General features: G+C 40.8%; 2 protein-coding genes across 2 annotated transcripts; both read right to left on the bottom strand.

The window, feature by feature from the left end:
• Nucleotides 1-1,158: 1,158 nt before the first annotated feature.
• LOC308375491 (fructose-2,6-bisphosphatase TIGAR B-like) lies at nt 1,159-4,680 on the bottom strand. Its single transcript, XM_080851654.1, has 6 exons — nt 4,565-4,680; nt 4,036-4,073; nt 3,624-3,745; nt 2,741-2,818; nt 2,456-2,566; nt 1,159-2,185 (listed from the first exon to the last, which is right to left on the bottom strand). Exons 1-6 carry the CDS (start codon nt 4,594-4,596, stop codon nt 1,757-1,759), a joined length of 810 nt encoding a protein of 269 aa, XP_080707780.1. The 5' UTR covers nt 4,597-4,680; the 3' UTR covers nt 1,159-1,756.
• A 4,761-nt stretch (nt 4,681-9,441) lies between these two features.
• Nucleotides 9,442-16,008, bottom strand: LOC308375523 (fructose-2,6-bisphosphatase TIGAR B-like; the record flags this gene model as incomplete). Its single annotated transcript, XM_080851688.1, has 6 exons — nt 15,933-16,008; nt 11,563-11,600; nt 11,184-11,305; nt 10,433-10,510; nt 10,141-10,251; nt 9,442-9,870 (listed from the first exon to the last, which is right to left on the bottom strand). Exons 1-6 carry the CDS (start codon nt 15,962-15,964, stop codon nt 9,442-9,444), a joined length of 810 nt encoding a protein of 269 aa, XP_080707814.1. The 5' UTR covers nt 15,965-16,008.
• Between the last annotated feature and the right edge of the window lie 4,190 nt (nt 16,009-20,198).

Here is a 20,198-nt window from a genome sequence, read left to right on the forward strand (position 1 = left end):
ATGGACCGGAATACAATTAATGTACTTAGGTACTAATTCTCAGGAAACCTCACTCTGAACTGAGATGAGATGATAGCTTAAAACAATTGTTAATTAAACCTTCACGGCTGAACTATTCCCCAATTTGTCTAAATGAATAGATAACATCCACTATTCTAATAAAATACAAGGATTCTGGTTGCAAAACACAAAAGTTGTCCAAAAGACCCATATCCTCACATGAGTATTTTATAGGGCAAAATTATGAAATTTAACATCTAGCTATGATAAACATTTATTTGTGCAACTCCAAATCCACACCCATACCTTTTACAGACATAGTAAAAACATATTTTGAATTGTGAGACATACTGAGACCTACAATTCTTTAAAGTATGACCTTTCCTCGACCAAATGTCTGAATATCAGCATGACCAAGCATCTGCAGTCTGCAGTTAATCGGAAAGCAGGCATTTAAATCAAACCTAGAGCAGGTAACTACCACTGGAACGATTAACTGATTATAACACTATTAATCTTTTTTCTATATTTGATAGGACAAAGAAGATATGACAGAAAATGACTCGAAGTGATGGGGAGTGGGCTTGAGAAATGACGATAATCTGGGTCCTTGTGTGCACTCGATTAATGAAGTAATTTCAATAGCCATCTATTACAGCAGTAATCTTGTGAAAAAATAAAGTTGACAGACACTTTCAAAATGACTCAGCATTTGCTTGCGGGCACCACCATTACAAAGGTTATGCTTTTAAAATTATAATCTAAAAAAAGATTTGTCAATGTACAATCCAGGTGACGCCATCAGGGTGATCACCAATTCAGTTTAGGATTAATGGATGACTGACTTGTCACACCTCGCCCTCTCAGCCACGTACAGAAACTGTAATTTTGGTTGCCCCAGTGCAATCATTTCAGAGAAACTACTTTGTAGGTAAAAGAACATAAACAAAGGCAGATTTAGTGAATCACTAAAATATGTATTGCTCTCCTGGAGAGGAGATAAGAGGTTGCTTATATCGAGAAGTAGTTAAAAATGAGCCACAGGACACCTCAGAGATTATGCAATTTGTACATTCTTTCGCTCAAGGTGAGCTGAGGTATAGGTCATATTTCAAAAACATGCAGCAACATAAACACAATGTTCTTTGTCAGTGAATATTTGTTGACAGCTATATCTTTTTTTTATTCGGTAGGAGTCAAAAGACTATGACTGCAACATAGTAAAGGTCAGTGCCACAGAGAAAATGTGCTGTTCTTCTTCCCCTCTGAAGATTGCATGGTAGTTTATCACTGGCACACACTACCCATTTATCTGAAAAGACCAGTGAGGTCCTTGTCATGAAGGAGGCAAAAGGACATTGTCAGTGAATTGGAACATATACGATATTGTCAGCATGTCTGCCTTGAAAAACAATCAGTGTGCACAGTATAGTGTTTTAAGTATCAAGTGTAAATATTTCTAAGGTTACAGAGAATAACAAATTAATAATAATAATAATAATAATAATAATAATAACACAGCTATACCCTGTAAAAGTAAACACGCATAGCGGTTCATTTCATTTCAGAAGCGTTCATTCTTCTGGGTTGAGTTCTCGGCCCATTGCTCCGTAACCCAGAACCAAAGACAGAAACAGAGGCGTTGGCAGGAGCCACACCTCATCATTTTTGCTATTCTGGGACACCCGTCAGCCTTCCCACCACCTATCATCCCCCAACTCATCTCTCCCTTCCCTCTTCTCTGTCCGTACCTGCGCTACTCTCCGCTGTCTTTGCTTGCACTCAGGTGGTCCTTGCGATTGATGAAGATGCAGCGGTTGGCTGCAAGTGACGGGCCGCTCTCCCCGCCCTGCAGCGTCATCACGAAGCGGCACATACCCGTGTTGGGACAGGCCGAGAACGCATGCGAGGCCTTGAGGCCAGAGGGGAGTGCAGTCTCCATCTCCTCCACAAGTTGGCGCACTGCCACGCGGATGTAGGCACCGTGGCTGACCACCAACACGTGAATGGGTACACCATCGAGACCGTCTTCAGGAAAGCTGATTGGTGGGACATCATGCCCTTCGGCTCCTGAGGACTCTCCTGCATCTGGCTCCCCGGCCGGGACGCTTTGCTCTGGGTAGCAATGATCAGTCACCATGCTCTGGAATAGGACTGCAAGGAACTTCCTGACCCTTGTTTTGACCTGGGTGGAGTGACACATTCTAAGTGTGCTTAACTGTGCGCAAATGTTTACAAGTTGTATCACATTAGATGTCAATCTGTGTGTGAGAATTTTACAGAAAACCACTGTGGTTCAGCTCAGTCTGCAGGTTGAAAAACACTTGCCAACACATTTTCCACTATCTAGTACTAGCAAAATAATGTATGTGTCCTCCATGTCCACAAGGGGACATTGGTGTGCGGAAGTTCTCACAACACAGCACACCAAATCCCACTCAGAACCCCAACCCACCTGATCTACGGTCTCTCCTCCTGGAGGTGTAAAATCTCGAGAAGACTGGCCTGCTGCATTCGCCATATTCTTCAAGGCGTCCTTTGACCGTCCCTCTGCAATCCCGAAACTCTGTGAAAGCAAGTTTACCACAGCAGACACTTCACTTCATGTACACACAGTGAATGGAAAATGAGTTCACTAAAAAAAAAGCACCAGTGACATGAATACGTATTTGACAATGCTGCATGAGTCGCCAAATCTGAGCTTGTTTGAAGAAAAGCCATTGCCAAGAGGCCAACTCACCCTTTCGGTAAGTGAGGCATCTTTGACCAGCTCTAAGCCAGAGGAGTGTCTGTTGTTCCTTAATATGATTTCAGCTGTCTGAAGAAGGAACGGACAGAGGAAGGAATAGAGAACTTAAAGCACAGTCAAACCGAATAGCCAAAAACACATCGACAATATGACTGAAAAAATAATGTGTTCTTTCAAAATAATTGTATTTAACTGAAATTAACTCAGTGGAGTTCATGTGACATCTACCAGTTGATTACAAACATGAGGGCTTGAATATCATATCACATATATCAACACATAATAAATACTAAAAGTTGTTAGCAATTATTAACATATTTTGTACACTGGGAGCTGCAAACCTGCATGAATCATTGCAGAAAGAACATCCATAATGCTTGAATGACCCTCTACCAACGAGGAGTTGCTTAAACACCAGCTGAGTAGTTACTATAAATACACAGCAGTTGCTTTCAGTTGGAAGAAAAAAAAGTGTCTCTTTCAGTGTCTGTGTTATAAAGCCTAACTGGTCTACAGTAAGAGGTACAGCAGGTGCTTCTCTTGAATGCAGTCAACAATAATGCATGTGACTTGCTAAGCTTGTGCAGCTGCTAACCACAATCTACATGTTGCGATGGGTAGAACATCTGCTTACATTTACTGAGGGAATATGAGTGACCCAGTTAGAGATAGGTAATTTAATACAACACACAACTCTGCAGGTCCAGACTGAGTGGTACATGTAAAAAAAACAATTGCACAGACAACTGCACAGCTATGAGGAAAAACAACTTAATGTGCAATCAGCTTAAAGATTCTTTCTGTTGATCATTTTGGGCCTACTGCTCCACACTGAGACAGGTCGAAGGGTCCCAGAGTTGTGACCCACACTAACCTGCTGTGCACGCTGCAGGTTGCTGGAGAAAGCCTTACTGAAGCGCAGATCTCTGAGGTACTGGCCAGCCTCCTCTGCTTGCTGGAGGCCCACCTCTGACAGAGGTGTATCTATCCCCTGTCCTACAGTGATGAAAAGAGGCATACCTGGTGAGAGGAACCTCAGAACCTCAAAGTCTAGAACTTGATTTCCTGTGGAAGGGTGTGTACAGTTGCCACTTGGGCTGTTTTCAGGCATCTGGTACCTCATCATGCAATGTGACTAGAGCTATGTTTAGCTCTAGGTTAGCTTACACCGACTAAAGGTTAGGTCAATTTGATGAGCAAAAATATAAGCTCATACATGTATCTCTGATGGGACAGTTAGTTGTAATCAGTGGTCAGTAGTCAAGACAAAATTGTTATTACTGTACCTTGCAACAGCCTGTCCTTATTGTATTGTGTCTCACCACTGCAGAGAGAACAAGACAGTTATAAGACATTGTGTGAAATGTTATGCACAATGTCTAAAGGTTCACAACGTAAAACCAGTATAAACCATGGTCTGGCTTTGCCATACTAATACGGCATCAGGTACAATGTGTCCAGTGTTGATTTAAAGCAAAAGTGAGGTTGTTACATGCAAAACGTTGAATAAGTTCTTAATAAGTTATTTGAAAGGTGTGTGTGCCTCAGGCTCAGAATAGGCAAAACGCCCTTGACTGAATACAGGTCACGCAAATGATGTTTGCCATTTACAGACACAATTTAATAACAGTGATATACGACACATTCATAAGGGATTGGTCTCAACGAAGATGATACGGGAAACGTGCCTTACTAACCCTTGAATGTCTTTGAGAACATTACGACTCTAATATAGGGCTACACTTCAGGTTTTTACTGCTACTTAGGAGAAACAACATTGACATGCAAATTATGACGGGGCACATGTGCACTTACTGTCGAACGAAAGTTACAGCGAATGTTAGCATACCGTGGTTTACTTTATGCGACAGATAACTAAATGAACTCTTCCTGGTTCACGAGCCGCTGCTTGAGACATGTCTTCTTATGTCTATGGTCGATGTGACGTCATCGCATGCTAAATGAAATGCGAGCTCTGGAGGAACTTGCTGCCCTCTTGTGGTGAGACAGAGAGACATTATGAAGATTTTTCTTTATACCAGAAGAGGACAGCATTATGCCAAGGACCCCTTTTCGAGACAAGCCAAAGATAAGCTGGAATTCTACTTCCAAACTAGATTTGAAGGAAAGATAAACAGAACAAAATACAGAGACAGTAGGCTATAGAGTGTAAAATAGGTACACATTATGGCAGTGGTTGCTAGGGTTTTTCTAGGGTGATTGTGGTTGTTGCTAGGGTCTTGCTAGGTTAGTCATGGTGGTTGCTAGGTTGGCGTTATGGTAGTGGTTGCTGAGATGTTGCTAGTGTAACTATGAGGTTCCTAGGGTTTTGCTAGGGTAGTCATGGTGGTTACTATGGTTATTTAAGTGGATACTAAGCTGGTTGCTAAGGTATTCATGGGGGTTGCTATGGTTCTCATTATGGTTGTGGTTGCTAGTGTGTTGCTAGGGTAGTCATGGTGGTTGCTTTGGTAATTGAATAATAATTATAGAGAAATAGAAAGAAAAATGGAAAGAAGAGTGAAAAAGAGTCAGGGTGAATAGAAAGAAATAAGAGAGTAAAGTTGGAAATGTTATGTGCCCGACTCACAGCACGAACATAAAGGGCAGGCCACGCTGGTTTTATAAGGATAAATAATTGATTAAAAGGATAAAAGGTTACTTCAAAGTAAAAGGAATGCAGAAGTGTCGTGCAATTCAGTATTGTGAAGAGTAAACCAAAGTGTCGTGCAAAGTCAGTTTAGGGGTAAACATACGAAAACAACAAAGAACCAAACACCAAAGCCGAACCCAAATTCCTACGACCACCGATCAACCAAAGAGCCAAATGCCGGGAGGACCAGAGCAGCCTTGACTGCAGCTGGATGCTCTCCTGATCCTGAGGAACCCCTCCCATCTCCTCTATGACGAGCTACAGCAGATGGGGTGCACATTCAGCCACAGACTGATCCCTCCTTGGCACACCACAAAGCGCCTTGGCCAGTCCTTTGTGCCAGTATAGCCATCAGACTCCACAACCAAACATAACTTTTATGTAATTTACGCCAGCGGAGTTGTACTATCTTATCTATTTATTTTATTTATTTGTATTTTTATTTCTTATTCAAATTTGTATTGATGTATTTAAATTGTTATGTATATACTTGATTCCTACTACCTTGCTGCTATAGCACCTGAATTTCCCTTTACGGGAATAATACAAGTTTTTCTTATCTTATCTCAACACAGATTTTAAAAAGATACAGAGATGCACAGAAAAATTAGTAGAGTATGGAAGATGTCTCTTATCTCCAGTTAAATGACCCTGTTATGATGTCACATGGGCCCAATGAAAGTCTATGGGACAAATCGTATTAGTATTTCTAATCTAAAAAAGTATGAAGTTCGGGAAAAGGAAAAATACATAGCACAAGTATGAAAGAAATTTCTGCGTTAAGCAGTCTGAGCTGAATTCATCTCAGAAAAACCTACAAAGAAGAAGAAGAAGAAGAAGAAGAAGAAGAAGTATAACAGTACAGTGCATTGTTTTGCATGCCCTGTAATAATCACCACCAACCACCTATCTTGTCTATCCATCCATCTAACAAAAACCCTGTATCCCCAGCTTTCATTTTCAAATCGACCAGTCGACAGTGAAGAGTCATGAGTCACAAGATAACTGCCAAAAATGCTATTTAAAACATGCAGGATCACATCAAATGTAAAACAAATATCCTCCTGTCATCTTCTGTGGCCAGCCATAGAAGCATTTTTTCTTTTGGTATCCTTGACTCTTTTCCTTCAAATACTTCCTCCTATGTTTTGGGTCACCGTCATGAGCCCAGCCCATCCACAAACTTTATCTCCCCGATGCCGTGTCTTTACCTCCTTATCCTCAACCATTAATCTCTACTTTAACCCTGAAGTAGCCTAACTGCCACCAGTTTCACCCATAGCATCAGTAATCAATCAATGGACCAAACCACTATACACTCTGAAATGCCTGTGGATGCTCTCCACAGGAGATGAATGAAATAAGGGTGGGATAACCTCTCCTCAAATATGAACTTTGAGGTGAGCACAAGGCCTAGACCCAGGTCTGGTGAAAATGTCCATGGTCTGGAGATAATTACTCTGTTTAGAAAAACATCTTGATGTAGCTGTGTAAATGACACTTCATAGAATGTGCAAATCTGTGGACACGTCACCTTCAAAGCTCATACAAGTCTTCCCTAAAGCCATACCCAAGCTCATACCATTTTCTCAAGGGGACTCTTGAGGGACTTCATTATTACACTTACATTTAAATGTAGTCATTTAGCAGACGCTTTTATCCAAAGCAACGTACAAGGGAGAGAACAGTCAAGCTAAGAGCAATAAAACCTGGTGTAACAATAAATATTGTTTTTTTTTTTTTTTTTTTTTCAAGAAATAGAAAACGACATAGAAAGAAAAATAAGTGCAGGACTGTCACTGCTTGAGTGCAAGTTAAGCCAAGGTGCCAGTTAGGAAGGGAGTTGCTCTCTGAAGAGTTGGGTCTTCAACGGCTTCTTGAAGGTAGAGAGGGACGCCCCTGCTCTGGTGCTAGGCAGTTCGTTCCACCAACGTGGAACTACAACTGAGAATAGTCTGGATTGCCATGCTTGCACAGGCGGCAGTGCCAGATGCCGCTCACTAGATGAGCGCAGCGTCCTGGGTGTAACATTTGCCCTTACAAGAGCATTTAGGTAGGTGGGAGCAAAACCAGCAAGCACTCTGTAGGCAAGCATAAGTGACTTGAACTTAATGCAAGCAGCTACCGGCAGCCAGTTGAGCTCAATGAGTAGCGCGGTGACATGTGCCCTCTTTGGTTGGTTGGTTGAACACTAGACGCGCTGCCGCGTTCTGGATCATCTGTAGTGGTTTTACCACGCAAGCCGGCAGGCCCGTTAGGAGGGCGTTGCAGTAGTCGAGGCGGGAACTCACCAAGGTTTGCATCAGCAGCTGGGTGGCATATTAGGTTAGGTATGGCCTGATTTTGCGGATGTTGTATAGTGCAAAGCGGCACGACCTAGAGACAGAGGCGATGTGGGCAGTGAAGGTCAGTTGGTCATCAATTAGCAATTATGATCAATTTCTATTCTTTGGAAGCTCTGTATGGCCATGTAAAAAAAAACATTGAGATTCGTCGTAGACACTTGAATTTGTTCTCAAAATTACCGGAATACTCCTGTTTATGCACTATGAAGGTTCTAAGCTCTTAAACCTTTATTTTTCGAGATATTCAAGACATTTGATTTGAAGCTTTTTGCGCCCCACGCGAATATCCTGCCAAAAAAATCTTGAATATCTCGAAAGGCAAATGTTTTAGATCCTAGAAACCTTCACAGTGAATATATATATATAAACATGCGTATTCCTATCATTTTAAGACCAAATTCAAGTGTCTACGACCTTCAGAAGCTGAGATACGTTCTTCTAACTCTAACTTTTTTTACACTTCTACAGGCAGCCCAGATGTAGTATCTGCTAAAGCATGTTGAATACAATTACATGTACAGACCACAAACTACTATACAAATGGAAAACATTTATTGAACAGAGAACATACACTGTTGAGGTACACAATGTTTACAGTGGGTGTGGGTCAGGGTGGGGGCAGGGTGAAACCCACACTGTTTTCGGAAACCAATTACTAAGGAAAGAAAATCCAAAATAAAAAAATATAATATATATGATTTCGGTTGCCCCAGACTCACACTGAGCACCTAAAGACAGGATTACTGGAAAGACCCTGCTGCCAGTACAGGATTTGTGGAGTACGAGGTGACAGTGCTGATCCCTCTACCCACAGCAACTCTTGTCTCAAACCTTATTAGAATAATGGTGGGTGATTCTTGCTCTCTAACTAAAACAATACCTGGGAAATTTGATGCTTCCAAACAGTCTCTGCACTCAGCAAAATAATAAAATGTAAAGTTAAAAAACGAAGAAACAAACAGACTTGTGAGGTATGGTGGCGACAGAAAGCCTCTAAGCATTTTTAAAATCACTAAAATATGTATTGCTCTCCTGGAGAGGAGATAAGAGGTAGTCTATATCTGAGGAAGTAGTTCCAAATGAGCCACAGGACACCTCAGAGATTATGTGATTTGATTATACAATATTTTGCTCAAGGTGAGCTGAGGTAGATGACATTTTAAAATCATGCAGTAAAATATACAAAATGTTCTTTGACAGTGATTATATGTTGACAGCTCTATCTTTTTTTTATTTGGTAGGAGTCAAAAGACTATGACTGCAACATAGGAAAGGTCAGTGCCACAGAGAAAATGTGCTGTGCTTCTTCCCCTCTGACGATTGCCTTGTAGTTTATCACGGACACACACTACCCATTTATCTGAAAAGACCAGTGAGGTCTATGTCATGAAGGAGGCGAAAGGACATTCTCAGAGTATTTGCCTGCTTCACTTTTGGATCAGATAAAATATTGTCAACATGTCTGCCTTGGAAAACAATCGGTGTGCACAGTATAGTGTTTCAAGTTTCAAGCGTAAATACTTCTGAGGTTACAGAGAATAAAATTATAATAATAAAAATATAATAATACTAATTATAACACCACTATACCCGGTAAAAGTAAACATACACACTCATCATTTCTGCTATTCTGGGACACCAGTCAGCCTTCCCACCACCTATCATCCCCCTACTCTTCTCTGTCCATACCTGCGCTACTCTCCGCTGTCTTTGCTTGCACTCAGGTGGTCCTTGCGATTGATGAAGATGCAGCGGTTGGCTGCAAGTGACGGGCCGCTCTCCCCACCCTGTAGTGCCATCACGAAGCGGCACATGCCCGCGTTGGGACAGACCGTGAACACATGCGAGGCCTTGAGGCCAGAAGGGAGTGCAGTTTCCATCTCCTCCACAAGTTGGCGCACTGCCGCATGAATATAGGTGGTCAGCCACAGCGCCAACACGTGAATGGGTACACCATCGAGACCGTCTTCAGGAAAGCTGATTGGTGGGACATCATGCCCTTCGGCTCCTGAGGACTCTCCTGCATCTGGCTCCTCGGCCGGGACGCTTTGCTCTGGGTAGCCATGATCAGTCACCATGCTCTGGAATAGGACTGCAAGGAACTTCCTGAACCTTGTTTTGACCTGGGTGGAGTGATACATTCTAAGTGTGCTTAACTGTGCGCATAGGTTTACAAGTCATATCACATAAGATTTCAATCTGTCTGAAAGAGTTTAATATAAAACCACTGTGGTTAAGCTCAGTTCTGCAGGTTGAAAAACACCTCTAACACATTTTCCACAATCAATCTCTACAAAACTAATGTATGTGTACTCAATGTCCACAAGGGGGCATGGGTCAGTCGAGGTACTCATTACACAGCACACCAAATCTTACTCAGAACCCCAACCCACCTGATCTACTGTCTCTCCTCCTGGAGGTGTAAAATCTACATAAGACTGGCCTGCCGCGTTGGCCATATTTGTTAGGGCGTCCTTTGACCGTCCCTCTGCAATCCCGAAACTCTGTGGAAGCAAGTTCACCACAGGAGACACCTCACTTCATGTACACACAGTGAATGTAAAATGAGTTCACTAAAACAAAGCACCAGTAACATGAATACGAATTTCCTCATTTGACAATGCTACATGAGTTGCCAAATCTGAGCTAGTTTGAAGAAAAGCCATTGGAAAGAGGCCAACTCACCCTTTCGGTAAGTGAGGCATCTTTGACCAGCTCTATGCCAGAGGAGTGTCTGTTGTTCCTTAATATGATTTCAGCTGTCTGAAGAAGGAGCGGACAGAGGAACGAAAAAAGAACTTAGAGCACAGTCAAACCAAATAGCCAAAAACACATTGACAATATGACTGAGACAAGAATGTGTTCTCTCAATGTGTTCACCCGTCGCTTACAAAAAATTAAGGTTTGGATATCATATATCAACACACGCTAAATACAGTAGTTTATGAACATATTTTGTACACTGGGTGCTGCAAATCTGCATGAATCATTGCAGAAAGAACATCCATAATGCTTGAATTACCCTCTACCAACAAGGAGTTGCTTAAACACAAGCTGGGTAGTTACTATAAATACACAGCTGTTGCTTTCAGTTGGAAGAATTAAAAAAATCCTCTTTCAGTGTCTGTGTTATAAAGCCTAACTGGTCTACAGTAAGAGGTACAGCAGGTGCTTCTCTTGAATGCAGTCAACAATAATGCATGTGACTTGCTAAGCTTGTGCAGCTGCTAACCACAATCTACATGTTGCGATGGGTAGAACATCTGCTTACATTTACTGAGGGAATATGAGTGACCCAGTTAGAGGTAGGTCATTTAATACAACACACAACTCCGCACATTTTGCAAAGCAGGTCCAGAGTGGTACATGTAAAAAACAATTGCACAGACAACTGCACAGCGGGTCGAAGGGTCCCAGAGTTGCGACCCACACTAACCTGCTGTGCACGCTGCAGGTTGCTGGAGAAGGCCTTACTGAAGCGCAGATCTCTGAGGTACTGGCCTGCCTCCTCTGATTGCTGGAGGCCCACCTCTGACAGAGGTGTATCTATCCCCTGTCCTACAGTGATGAAGAGGCATACCTGGTGAGAGGAACCTCAGAACCTCAAAGTGTACAGTTGCCACTTGGGCTGTTTTCAGGCATCTACCTCATCATGCAATGTGACTAGAGCTATGTTTAGCTCTAGGTTAGCTTACACCGACTAAAGGTTTAGTCAATTTGATGCAGTACAAATATAAGTTAATACATGTATTTTTGATGGGTCAGTTAGTTGTAAGCAGTGGTCAGTAGTCAAGACAAAATTATTATTACTGTACCTTGCAACAGCCTGTCCTTATTGCATTGTGTCTCACCACTGCAGAGGGAACAAGACAGTTGTAAGATTGTGTGAAATGTTATGGACAATGAGCCTCCTTCCCGAACATTTTCTTAAGTGTTTTCTTAAATATCTTCTTCCAAACTTTAAAAGACCAACATAAGAAAATATCTCTGCCGGATTCATGAAAGCCTGGAAATAGTTCTTACACAGGTGAAGTGTTGAACACGCATCCTCGTACACCTTGATTTGCATACATACATGCCCGCCAGCTCCTTATAAAGGCACGCAACCGTAGTGATGTGCTCAGTCAGAATCGACTGAATCTACGCAAAAGCAACTCGAAAAAAATTACACAATCCACAGTCATGTCAAAGCAGAAAGCAAACACCGGTGGTGCACAGGTCAGTAAACACAGACCTAACTTCACCAGGGGGTATTCGTCGTAATGGCTTTAAGTTAAGTTGATCAATTGTCCTATTAGCCAGTTTGAATTACCGAGATGATTAATAACTGGATATATAGGGTCGTCGACGGCTTATCCCACTCTAACCATGTCTTTAATTTTAACCATACTAAATGTAACAGGGCAAGTGCACGTGCCCGTCCAACTTCAAAAGGGGGCAGGGTTGATCACCAAAACCATGATTTTCTGACGGTTACTGAACCATGATTTTTCCATGATTTTCTGACGGCTACTGAACTCAAAGAAAGCCTTTTTTCTCTCCACTTGCGTAAGGAGATGATAATGAACGCTTATGAAGAATACAAGACAAATCCAACACCGCCACAGCTGCAAGAGCAAAACAAGAAGCTGTGTATGGGGCTGTATATGGGGGGGATATCTAGGTATGTATTAATTCAGCCACGTGTGAGAGTGGTTGGTTGGGTGGGTAGAGGACACGTTTAATAATCTCAAGGTTGCAAGTTTCGTTCCCCTCACCTCCTTACCAAGTGTAGTTTTACATTGAATAAAAGCGCTTGCTAAATGACTAAATATAAAATGTATTAATAAGAAAAGCAATAAATTGTAACGGTGAAAGGAGATTGTGTGTATTTCTCTCTATTCTTATCATGAGTCCACCTTAATCCTTTTCTACAATAATGATATGCTATGGTGTACTAATAACACTGTCATATCATTATGAGTGCTATCTTACTAATATCGCTCCTTGGTCAATGGGATCTCTCCTTTTCCGGGGGTGCGGCAAGCTTATCCAGCTTCACTTAAATTAGCCTGCGCTGGAGCAGGTTAGAGCTAATTGATGTGTTGCTACTGTGATTTATTGAAAGTTGCTTCCACGAACCAAAAGGTGGGACTTATATTATCCAATCCTTGAGAAGAGAAGGTCAGACTGTGCACATCCCTGTGCCCAACAATCAATTATTTTGAATAATATAGTAATATTAAAAACGTTTTTAAGTGTTAAAAAATAATGATCCCCCTATTCCTCAAAGTGGTTTGGTTCACATGCTGTTTCCAACGGGCGGGGCTACCGGCAGCTCCGTGTTTCAGTCAATCAGCCCAGTACACGGTCAGATTGTGAGTAAACCAACCACACCAGTACCACTTGTTCAACAAGCCCAAGCTTGTTACATGAAAAGTGACATTTCCCCTGCTTTGTCCAAAAGCTCAAACTTGAGCTTGTAAACGATCATTAGTTAGTAGCTTAACCAGCGTGCTGATTAAAAAGAGGCTGGTTTTTGACAAAGCACACACTCCTCTTTTTCCTCCTCTCTCTCACCTGTCACTGCCGCTATGCTATACGATATGTAAAGAGGTTGACAGACATTGGACCTCATTCTCGAAAGCAGTTAAGAACTTGTAAAATAGAAATATCTTCTTTAAATAATAATAAATATATGAATATTTGTATCATAAACAATTATGTTTCACATTTAGTCAAGATTCTACGAGGCATCGTGATGTATAAATAAAAGCTCTACACGAACACTGCAAATGGCATTGAATAATTAAGTAAGCACTAAACTCAATCACATGGATATAGCCATGGTGGAATAGAATGGACATAGGCTACATTCTGCAACAGTTCCTCCTCCACCTCTGTGCCGGTGAAGATAGGTTACATGTTGAAAGTCGGGTTTTAGCAGGTTGCAAAGGAGCGTAAGGGAGAAAGAGAGGGATATAGGGCCAGACAGCAACTTTTTTATGCCTCCCCAGCAATTACTCTCTGAAATGTTACATTTTATTGTCCCCCGCAACAATGAAAAGGGATCTCCGCCCCTGCAACAGGTACAACTAGAAAATGCATTTCCTGAAGGAAATACCAGTGCATGAAATGCAAAAGTTTGGAAAGGAAGAAGAAAAGAAAGAAGAGTGAAAGAAGGAAAGAAGAAAGGAAAGAAGAGTGGAAGAAGGAAAGAAGAGTGGAAGAAGGAAAGAAGAGTGGAAGAAGGAAAGAAGAGTGAAGAAAGGAGAGAAGAGAGGATGAAGGAAAGAAGAGTGAAAGAAGGAAAGAAGAAAAGAAAGAAGAGTGAAGAAAGGAAAGAAGAGTGGAAGAAGAAAAGAAAGGAAAGAAGAGTGAAAGAGAAAAAGAGATTGAAAATATTGAAAAAAGGAGATAAAAATGGAGTGATGGAGTTTCTATGTTAAGCGGTTCGGGCTGAATTAATCGCAGAAAAAGGTGAGAAGAATAACTAGAAAATGCATTTCCTGAAGGAAATACCAGTGCATGAAATGCAAAAGTTAGGAAAGGAAGAAGAAAAGAAAGAAGAGTGAAAGAAGGAAAGAAGAAAGGAAAGAAGAGTGGAAGAAGGAAAGAAGAAAGGATAGAAGAGTGAAGAAAGGAGAGAAGAGAGGATGAAGGAAAGAAGAGTGAAAGAAGGAAAGAAAAAAAGAAAGAAGAGTGAAGAAAGGAAAGAAGAGTGGAAGAAGAAAAGAAAGAAGAGTGAAGAAAGGAAAGAAGAGTGAAAGAAGGAAATAATAGTTGAAGAAGGAAAGAAGAAAAGGAAAGAAGAGTGAAAGAAGGAAAGAAGAAAGGAGAGTGAAGAAAGGAAAGAAAAGTGAAAGAAGGAAAGAAGAGTGGAAGAAGGAAAGATGAGTGGAAGAAGGAAAGAAGAGTGAAAAAGAAAAAGAGAGTGAAAATATTTAAAAAAGGAGATAAAAATGGAGTGAAGAAGAGAGATTGAGTGTGAGAGAAAGTAGACTGAGAGGGATAGAGAGAAAGATGGAGAGATGGAGAGAAAAAAAGTAGAGAATGGAAGGTGTCTTAATGTTCCTAGTTACAGTTAAATTGAGAGAGAAAGAGAAGAGGTTCCTTTGATTTGGCGCAGCTGTCAGTGAAGCACAGGTGCAAGCCAGTTTAAAGACCCTATTATGATGTCATAATGGCCCAATGTAAGTCAATGGGAAAATTTCGATTCGTTTTTATTTAATATCTTAAAAAGTATGAAGTTTAGAAAAGTGAAAAATACATAGCATAAGTGTCCTTTACAAGACCTACGCGACAAAGTTTGAACAAAGTTTCTAAGTTAAAGGCACAATATGCAACAATTATGCTTCAGGATTAGGGTTAGGATAAGCAGTTTAACCTTAAAATAATAGCTTAAAAAAAATTGGGGCGCTACAATGACTTTTAATATGGAGAATTGCGTCCATGCCAATGGCATAGCAGGGTCGATAGGCATAGAACTGCCTTCTGTAGTTTTGCCTGCCGATGCCCGCCGACCTGACTTTGATTACCTTCTGCCGAAGTAGCTTATTTGCCGTCTTGCTTAGTCTTGTGTTGCACATGATTGATGTTTGACTGTGTAAGGACAGTCGTTGAGTAATTAGTTTGTCATAATGTCAAAGTCAGCACATTTCAAGAGATTTCGTTAGTTTTAGCTGCTAGCATACCTTTAGCGAATAGCTATTAATCCTTAATGCACCTTTAAGCGGTTCGAGCTGAATTAATCGCAGAAAAAGGTAAGAAGAATAATAATGAGAAGAAGAAGCCTAGGAATAACAATACAGGGCATTTCATGCACTGTAATAAGTCCAGTGTTGATTTGAAGCAAAAGTGTGGTTGTTACATTTGCAAAACGTTGAAAAGGTGTACTTGAAAGGTGTGTGTGCCTCAGGCTCAGAATAAGAAACACGCCCTTGACTGAACACAAGTCACGCTAATACAAATGATGTTCGCCATTTACAGACATAACTTAATAACCGTGGTGTATGACACATTCATATGGGTATGTCTCAACGAAGATTACTATGACACGGGAAACCCTGCCACGTAACGTGCCTAACTAACACTCTTTGAGAACATTCTGACTTTAATATAGGGCTACACTTCAGCTTCGTACTGCATTCTACCTTGGAGAAACAACATTGACATGCATATTGTGATGGAGTAAATTTGCACTTACTGTCGGACGAAAGTTACAGCGAATGTTAGCATATTGTTTACTTTGTGTGACAGATAACGAAACAAACTCTTCCTGTTTCACGAGCCGCTGCCAGAGACATGTATTTTATGGCTATGGTCGATGTGACGTCATCGCATTACAAATGGAATGCGAGGTCTGGAGGAACATGCTGCCCTCTTGTGGTGAGACAGAGAGACATTATGAAGATTTTGTCTATTAACCAGAAGAGGACAGAAATGTGACAAATACCCCTTTTTGAGACAAGCCAAAGATGAGGTGGAATTCTACTTCCAAACTAGGTTTGCATATCCTGAAGGAAAGATAAACAGAACAAAAGACAGAGACAGTACAGAGTGTAAATGTGGGTTTAATAAGAAAGATAGTATACATTATGGCAGTGGTTGTAAGGATTTTTCTAAGCTGATTGATGTTGTTGCTAGGGTCTTGCTAGGGTAGTCATGGTGGTTGCTAGGTTGGCATTATGGTAGTGGTTGCTGAGATGTTGTTAGTGTAACTAATGAGATTCCTAGGGTTTTGCTTGGATAGTCATGGTGGTTGCTATGGTAATTGAAGGGGGTTGTTATGGTAGGCTATGTATACAGTAAGGCCTCTATTGAAAAGTACAGAGAAAAAGGAAGCCTTAATATTGATTCAGGTGTCAGTAAATCACAGGTGCAAGCCAGTTTAATGAACCTATTATGATGTCACAATGGCCCAATTCAAGTCTATAGGAGAAATTGCATTCGTTTTTTTAATATATAAAAAGTTTGAAGCTCAGTAAAAGGAAAAATACATAGCACAAGTACCTTTAAACGTTTGAATGAAGTTTCTGCGTTAGGCAGTTTTAGCTGAATTAATCGCAGAACAACCTACAAAGAAGAAGGAGTATAACAGTACAGTGCATTGTTTTTGCATGCACAGTAATAATCACCACAAACCACCAAACATGTTGGCTATCCATCCATCTAACAAAGACCCTGGGTTTTTAAAAAACATTGTATCCCCAGCTTTCATTCTGAAATCGACCAGTCAATAGTGAAGGGTCATGGGACAAACTGCCAAAAGGCTATTCAAAACATGCAAGATCACAACAAATTTCAAACAAAATATCCTCTTGTCAAGTGCTGTGGCCAGCCATAGAATCCCTTTCTTTCTTTTGGTATCCTTGACTTTTTTCCTTCAAATACTTCCTCCTATGTTTACAAGTTTGAGGTCACCGTCATGAGCCCATCCACAAACTTTAGCTCCCCGATGTCGTGTCTTTACCTCCTTATCTCTGTCCTCAACCATTACTCTCTACTTTAACCCTGAAGTAGCCTTACTGCCACCAGTTTCACCCATACCATCAGTAATCAATCAATGGACCAAACTACTATACACTCTGAAATGCCCCTGGATGCTCTCCACAGGAGATGAATGAAATAAGGGTGGGATAACCTCTCCTCAAATATGAACCCCGTATAAACTCAGGATAAAAACTAATTTAAGGTTAGCACAAGGCCTGGACCCAGGTCTAGTGAAAATGTCCATGGTCTGGAGATAATTACTCTCTACACTCTGTTTAGAAATGTATATCTTGATGTAACTGTAAAAGACAGAGATTAGAAAATGTGCCAATCTGTGGACACATCACCTTCAAAGCACATACAAGTCTCCTCCTGCCATACCCAAGCTCATACAAGTCTCCTCCTGCCATACCCAAGCTCATACAAGTCTCCTCTACTGCCATACCCAAGCACATACAAGTCTCCTCTACTGCCATACCCAAGCACATACAAGTCTCCTCTACTGCCATACCCAAGCTCATACAATGTTCTCAAAGGGATTTTGTGGGACTTCATGATAATCAAGTTCTCTTCTTTGGAAGCTCTGTATGACCATGTGATGACAGGTTTTCACAAGATGACATGATCTTTTCATCCAGTGATGTCATGCTGACAATTTCTTCACTTCCAGAAAGCCTTTGCCCATTAGTAACCACAGAATTTTACAGCATGGTGTCTTCAGATGTATCTCCAAATTATAACAGTAACATATCCGTGTTAGCCGTTGATGTAAGCAAGACAAGGCTGTTAGTTGCTTGAAGATTCTGTTGGGTTGGGTATGCTGTGCAGTGACAGATGTTTAATTGACCAAGTATAAGTCTTGTTATCACCATATTAGTATTATATTATTTCATGTAGTCATTTTAGCTTTTTCAGCAACTTAACTTGTTCTGAGAGAACGCACGTAAAAATGACACAGTTGTGTAAAAGAAGTAAAAACTAACTTAAAAGTAGTAATGTTTTTGGACCCACCACAGTTATTTGAATACTGTTCTTCTAACTATTCAAATAAACTATTCCTTTTTTTAAGCACTTCTGCAGGCAGCCCATATGTTGTATCTGCTAAAGCATGTTGAATACAATTACATGTACAGACCACACATACCACACAGATAACTTTGGATTTTTTTATTTTTTTTTATTTAGAGAACATACACTATTGAGGTACACGATGTTTACAGTGGTGGTGGGGTGGGGTGGGGGCAGGGTGAAACCCACACTGTTCTCTGAAACCAATTACTAAGGGGGAAAAAAAAATCCAAAATAAAAAAATATAATATATATGATTTCTGTTGCCCCAGACTCACACTTAGCACCTATAGACAGGATTACTGGAAAGACCCTGCCGCCAGTACAGGATTTGTGGAGTAGGGGGTGACAGTGCTGATCCCTCTACCCACAGCGACTCTTGTCTCAAACCTTATAAGAAGCATTGTGGGTGATTCTTGCTCTCTTAGTAAAACAATACCTGGGGAATTGAGGCTTCCCAACAGTCCCTGCTCTCAGCAAAATAAAAAAATAAAAACACAAAACACAAAGAAACAAATGGACTGAGATTTGTGAGGTATGGCGGCGACAGAGAGCCTCTAAGCATTCTAAGCTTCTGTCTGACGTTATTTTGTTTTTTGTTTTATTGTCCATGTGACCTGTGGCAGTGACTGTTTCACTCGCTAGGACACAGGGAGGACAGAAGGAAAGAAGGACAAACGACTGCAGGGAACAGCGGGAGCAGAAAAGAATCACGCTTCTTTCCAATAAGCTACGTGAGCAAAGCACTTCCAGTCAAGGTCTGCTCCGCACCCTTAAACCTTCTCTGTTTCCTCTGACAGCAACCATAAAAGCTAAAGAAACAAACAAAAAACTATATACATATATGTATAAAATAGCAGCACACAAAAGTGAAATATTACAGGTAGGAAATGTTATGTGTCTGAGTATGTGGGCATATTTAGGTCTACCTGTGTTAAATGCCGGTGTATATGTGTAAGTGCGTGTGTGTGTCTGTGTGAGTGTATGTGTGTGTTATTGGACAAAGAATAGCTTTTCAGTTTTAGCAGCGTAGGGAGGAAAATTAAATACAATAAAAAATACAGAGTATCAATTCAGAGCAATACAAAGGAGAAAGAAAGAGCAAGACACTTTTCACTCATAGCCTTTGGTCTTCAGCAAAGCAAAAGTACAGACACTACAGCTGATCATGTGTTAGGGCTCAACTGCATGAGCATACTAACACACACTGACATGTCCAGAAGAACTACACACAATCACACACACAAACGCATATACATGCATGCACACACACACACACACACACACACAAATATAAGCATGCCCCTTTTGTATGGAAGACACAACCTGAGCTAGCAGTGTGAACACAACTCAAATGAGTTGGTTCTTTATAAGCAATGGCAGCTAGCTGTATTTAGATTTTCCTTCCTTGTATTACTTAACATAACAAAACGCACCTAGAAAAGGAAACGCAGTGCACGCAACCACTTTACCACATAGTTCAAAAAAGGGATCTTTTTTTTCTGATAGACAAAGTCTCATTTCAGAGGAAGAAAGGAAAAAAGGGGAGGGGAAATAGCCAACAATTGGTCAAGTCAAATCTGCTTTCAAGCAGGCAAAAACTATTCAACTACATTCAAGTCAATAAACACTTTTAACAAAGAACAATGCGCAACACAGACATACATTGCAAAGAAAGCTTGTTCTATAATTGATTTTGGTCTAGAATTTGAATATCCCCTATGCTGTGGTTAACCCTCACTGGGAATGCCTTAGGTGGGATACCAGCCCAGAAAAAGAGCATAATTTAAAAGAAAAGAAAGAATAATGACAATATAAAAAACAAACACCCCTTCAAAACATTTTTTTAAACTCAACTATTCCTTGGCCCCTCGGGGAATGTGTTTTTTTTTTCTTTTTTTGTTGTTTAAAA

The sequence above is a fragment of the Sprattus sprattus genome (assembly GCF_963457725.1).
Source record: "Sprattus sprattus genome assembly, chromosome: 14".
NCBI classification, from domain to species: domain Eukaryota; kingdom Metazoa; phylum Chordata; class Actinopteri; order Clupeiformes; family Clupeidae; genus Sprattus; species Sprattus sprattus.